The 5784-nt window shown below is 53.3% G+C and overlaps 1 protein-coding gene across 1 annotated transcript in view; it reads right to left on the bottom strand.

The window, feature by feature from the left end:
* LOC103782055 (hemoglobin subunit beta) overlaps positions 1-2873 on the bottom strand; it is a 4314-nt gene extending 1441 nt beyond the window's left edge. Inside the window, exon 1 of the mRNA XM_008949789.1 lies at positions 2813-2873. Within this exon, the coding sequence (XP_008948037.1) occupies positions 2813-2866 (54 nt within the window). The 5' untranslated portion in view covers positions 2867-2873. The remainder of the gene's footprint in view (positions 1-2812) is intronic.
* Between the last annotated feature and the right edge of the window lie 2911 nt (positions 2874-5784).

Below are 5784 nucleotides of genomic sequence, written 5' to 3'. Positions count from 1 at the left end.
GCCTGTCCGCGTTGGGGTCGTGGGGGGGTTAGCGGGTGGCTGCCGGCGGCTACGGATGAAGTCTGGGCTCTTGCTCCCAAGGGGATCGCACACCGGCTCTCCCTGTCCCCGCTTTTATACACTACGCTGGGCCCCTCCTCTTCCCCAGGCACCCCTCTATTGGCTGGGTCCCCGAAGGGGGGGCCCCCCGGCCCTGGCACCCCAAGGGAGGGGACGCAGTGTCAGGGTGGGGCCCCAGGGCAAGATGCCCAGATCCACCGCGGGGACGGGGACGGGCTGGCGAGTCACCCTTCTCCTGCCTTTGATTTCCAGCTCCACAGCTCCCTGCATATGGGGCCGTTTGTCTCCACGAGGGTCCAGGTGGGCACCGCACATGTCCCACGTGAGCCCCAGGAAGGGCCGTGCCAGGCTTGGTGCCCCCCAGGTGGTGCAAACCACAACAGGCTGCGAGACTGCGAGGCAGAAGTCTTGAACCTGGGGCTGTCGGGTCCTCCTTCTGAGTGCACCAGCAGGGTGCGAGAAGTATCTCTGTGTCCGCTTCTTGCAGGTCCTGTCAGGCTTTGGTTTCTCCTTGCTCTTTCCTATCTGCTATTTGTTTGCCAGCTTTAGGGTAACACTAAGAGAGCCATGAACAGTGGCTCACATTGAGAGCTCGTGTCTCAAATAACCTGTCAGGAAAGGTCAAGCAAGGCTGGAAGGGAAGTTGTAACACAGGACACACCAATTGCCTGCGAGGTCTTAGCTTGTAGAGGCCCCAAGAGAGGTGGGGAATCATGGAATCATGGAATGCTTTGGGTTGGAAGAGACCTTGCAAGGTCATCTAGTCTAACCCCCCTGCACTGACCAGGGACATCTGCAGCTAGAGCAGGTTGCTCAGAGCCCCAGCCAACCTGACCTTGAGTGTTTCCATGGCTGGGTCATTGACCACTTCTCTGGGTTATACTGGGGTCTGTGCAGGTGCACAAGAGGAGGCAGTGCCTGGCCAATTTGGCAGCTGGAGAAGCAGTGTCCTCCCGAGAGATGGGAGGGGGAGCAGGGTCTCGTGGGGCTGCCCATCTGCTCCTGCTTCCAGCAGATTGAGCTGGAGGGGATGGGGATGGAGCTTGTGGGGCTGGACCCAGGCAACATATTGGAATGCCAGGTGGTCCAGCAGTGTCTTGATGACCACAGAGCAACATGTTTGCACTGGCCAGGGGCTGTGGGTTGCCACTGAGGGCTACACTGGTTCTCCTCTGCCTGCTTCCTTCAGGTGGTGGCTTGGCCAAAGGACGCTAGGGCCAAGTGACACTGTTCCCCAGCCCTCCGTGCTGCACAGTGCAGTGTTTACTGCAGGGCTCCTCTGAAGCCATCAGTGGCTCTGTCTTCTCCCTGATAAGGGAGCGGAAGGAATTCACCACCCATAAAACCCCAAACCCACATCCCTGAGCTGCTCTCAGGTGCTGTGGGGATGTTGCAAGTCTGAAAGTAGGACAGGGGGCTGGTGAGGACCATGGTCCTCTGCATGGCACGGAGAGTGTCCAAGGAATTTCAGTTTGCTTGTGGAAAGTTAGAATGGAATCATAAAATCATAGAATTGGTTTGGTTGGAAGAGCTCTTTAAGATCATCAAGTCCAACCATTAACCTAGCACTGCCAAGCTTACTTAGATGTAGGGGCCAGTGAAATCAGATGTTCTCTCCTTCCTGTGCATGAAATTACCATTCTTGGTATATTTTTTACCATAACAGATAGTTGTGTCTTTTACAATATGAGAATGGTTAAAAAAATAACCAAAAAAATATTTTTTCCTTCCATGAAGGAAGATACAAACAATGGACTTCATCTCACTGCTGCATCTCCCACCACACACTTTTGTACAAAGTTTTGTTCCACTTAATCTGTGAAAGACTTAAAACATGAAGCCCAGGGATGTTACCAGATGCTTCAAAAAAAGCATCAGAATATTTCTGTCTGCATTTTGTGACGTGTTTATTTGGGTTTTGTCTTGAAACCCTAGATTCTCCATCTTAGATGAGCCTCAATTGCATCAGTTCATAGACAAGCCCAAGGCTCATGTTACCCCGTGTGTGTGAGTGTCTCACCCCCCAGCACCCCAGGGGGGCCCCCCAGAGAAGGAGACATCACTTCATGGCCAGTTAGAGACCAGAAGAACCAGAGGAAGTTTCCCTGTCAGCCAGGAGCATCTCCAGGCATGGACACTTGTGGTAGGCTCAGTGGTACTCCTGGGCCAGCGCAAGGGCTACCACACAGACCATCTCCTGCCTGCCTGGGTCCCTCCTCCCAGAGGTCCCAGCCCTGTATGTAACCCTGCTCTATTCTCCCCAAACACACCTATTCACAGCCCCCTTCCCCTCCACCAGCCTTGCCCTCAGCAGGCTCCCAGGCTCAGGTGACCTCAGGGTTCCTCTCCAGGTCTCACTAGCAGCTTGACCTAGTTGGAGATGTCCCTGCTTATTGCAGGGGGGTTAGACTAGATGACCTTTAGAGGTCCCTTTCAACTCAATGCATTCTATGATTCTATGATGGTCAGAGATCTGAGAGACCCTTAAAGCCCACTCCAGAGAACACAAAGAGCACTTGCTCTGGGTATGGACCTTGGGGTTGCCAGTGATGGCAGTAGGGTTGGAGAGGTTCCTGAAGGAAGCAAAGAACCTCTGGGTCCAGCAGCCTGGGGAGAGATGGAGGGGCACAAGCAGACACAGACACGTTGATCCTTCTGTGATTGGAGTGGTTTCTCTGCCCTGGGTGCAGCTGGGCAGATGCCCAAGAGCTGGACCTACCAGGGCCTTGGCACTGCACTCGGCCACATTGACCTTGCCCCAGATGCCAGTGATGAGCTGCTTCTCTTTGGCTGACCAGTGCACCATGGTGTCGGGTGGAATTTTCATGGGGCTTCCTTGAACGATGCCCAGGAAGTGGAGCCCAAGTCTGCCTGGGGAATTTTTATACACCAGCAATGGCTGGTCCTAATCTCAGTTCAAGGAGCCATTGGCTGGGGCTGGGGAGCAAGCTGAGCTGTGCAAGGGAAGACAGCAATTTTGGATGCTGTCCAAGGGGCAAAGAGGCCCTTTTCCCCCACTAAATTTGAGTGAAGAAGCATGATCCCATAGCCATGAGATTGTACTCACAGCCCGGAGTGCAGGGGGAGCTGCCCACAAGGCTCCAACCCAGCTGTGGGTTTCCAGGATTGCATGGTGGAGACCCAAAGAGACAGGCAGTGATATCCAGTTTGCAGTCTCCACCTTGACCATGTTTTCAGATTCTTAATGGCCCACTGGTGCCCTGCTCTCCTGAGATTCTCCTGGAAAGCTCTAGGCATCACCCAGCATCACCCAGCCCAGCTCCATGGACCAGAGGCTTAACTGGGGAACAAGGACTGAGGGACCACACTTAAATCTAGGCCCTGCACTTTAAATGTAAGAGCCTCCTCGCTTGTCTGCCCTCGCAAAGAGCTTCAGAGTTGCTGTCCATCGTCACTGGACGTTGTTGTCATGGAAACACAGAATTGTTTAGTTTGAAAAAAAGACCTTTAAATTCATCGAGTCCAATCATTAACCCATCACTGCCAGGTCCCCACTGACCCGTGTCCCTCAGCACCACATCTCCACAGCTTGGAAACACCTCCAGGGATGGGGACTCCACCACTGCCCTGGGCAGCATGGCACAGCCCTGGACAACCCTCAAGGGCAAGAAATTGTTCCTCAGGGACAACCTCAACCTCCCCTGGAGCAATTCAAAGTCAGTTCCTCTTGTCCTATCACCTGGGACAAGAGATCTCAACCTCAGCTGGCTCCAAGCTCCTGTCAGGGGGCTGTGGAGAGTCAGAAGGTCTCCCCTGAGCCTCCACAGCTCCAGGCTCAGCACCCCCAGCTCCCTCAGCTGCTCCTCACCACACTTGGGCTCTAGACCCTTCTCCAGGAGTTTTGTTGCCCTTCTCTGGCCACACACCTGAGCTCACAGTGTTCCTCACAGAGAATCTTGTGCCATCCTGACAAGTGATTCCTTCGAAGATCTTTTCACACCATCTCCAGCAGTTGCATTAGTGCCACACAGCAGTTATCAGCTGGCCGAAGGAAAAAACATGAGATTAAGCTCCCTGTGAAAGACTTCCAAGGGCTTTTTTGTTTTAAGATTAGTCATCCACGAAGACATTTCACAGAAACCTGCTATGCTGGGCAGGCCCAGAGGCTCTTGACAACAGTCAGGCACTGGTCCATGACGCTGTCAGAGGCATGAGCTCACAGTTAAGCAGATACAGCCCCGAAGGTGCCTGCAAGGATGACAGGGTCATCTGAACCAGGACATCAGGAGTGCTCAGTGTGAGCAGCCCTGTGAGACAGCAGTGAGACATTTGGCAAAAAAAAAAAACCAAAAAATAAGGCACAATAGCCCTGACAGGCCCAGCCTTGTGCTCTGCTTGGGGCTTCTCCAGGGAATCCATCCATCCACCCATCCATCCATCCATCCATCCATCCGCCTCACCCATTTTTAGAAGAAAGAGTTCATTTTAAGCACATTTTAAAACACCTGCTTTAAGGCTCGGGGGCTGCAGCTTTGGGCTGCTCAGAGCTCCCAGTGTGGGGGTTTTCTGCTGTGGGGCTGTTTGGTGGCACAGGGTGGGAGGAGAAATGCCCATCGCAATGCGCCGAGTCGAGGCAACACCTGGCACCTTGTGTTGTTAGCAAGGGGTTGGACAAAATGATTTCCAGAGGTCCCTTCCAGTCCACACCATGCTGAGATTCTGTGATCTCCAGCTTACCCCCAGCAGGAAAACCAGGAGCCCTTTCGCTCCTGCAAGTGGATTTCACTCTGTTGAGGACTCTTCCCTCAAGCATCCTTCTAGCCACTTTGGTGTTCTTGGAAGATCTTCTAAGTCATGGAATCAGAGAATGGTTTGGGTTGGAAGGGACCTTAAAGATCACCCAATTCCAACCCTCCTGCCATGGGCAGGGACACCTCCCACTAAAGCACATTGCTCTAATCCCCATCCAACCTGGTCTTGAACGCATCCAGTGATGGAGCATCCACGGCTTCCCTGGACAACCTGGGCCAGTGTCTCACCACTCTCAGAGTGAAGAACTTCCTAATTTCTAATCTAAATCTTCTCCCTTCCCATTTGAACCTGTCACCCCTCATCCCATCACTACAAGCCCTTGTAGAAAGTCCCTCCCCAGCTTTCTTGTGGGTCCCTTTCAGATACTGTAAGGCCACCAGAAGGTATCCCTGGAGCCTTCTCTTCTCCAGGCTGAACAAGCCCACCTCTCTCAGCCTGGCCTCTCAGCAGAGGGGTTCCAGCCCTCACAGCATCTCTACTGCCCTCCTCTAGACGCGATCCAACAGGTCCGTGTCCTTCTTGCATTGGGGGCTCCATTCGACACAGGGCCATCCCCACTACCATGGATGGGAATGTTCCCTTTTGATAGGCAAAAACATCTCAGGGATGACAAAAGGCACCTATGGTGATAGTTTTTCTGAAAAAAAAAGCAGAATTTGCTGGTCACTCTGATTGCGGCAGGCAGTGTCCTATGCCAAGCTTTGCCAGAGCCCTTATCAGCAGGGCTGGCAGCTGTACCCAGCCTCTGCTGCTCTGGACCCAGGCCAGCCTCTTCCCTTGCCTTCAGAACATGCAATTTCTCGTGTCTTCAGACAGTTTGTCTTGAGGGTGTCTTTATTCACACTTTATTTGCTATGGTCTTCCTTTCCCAGTGACACACTACTCGTCCAGGTTCATCTCACCCTGCTCCACCATCCTCAGCACAGCAGAGACAGGGACCTGCTGGAGCGG

Source organism: Merops nubicus, unplaced genomic scaffold (assembly GCF_000691845.1).
Source record: "Merops nubicus isolate BGI_N331 unplaced genomic scaffold, ASM69184v1 scaffold3431, whole genome shotgun sequence".
NCBI lineage: Eukaryota > Metazoa > Chordata > Aves > Coraciiformes > Meropidae > Merops > Merops nubicus.
This window is presented reverse-complemented; position numbering and strand designations above follow the sequence as displayed.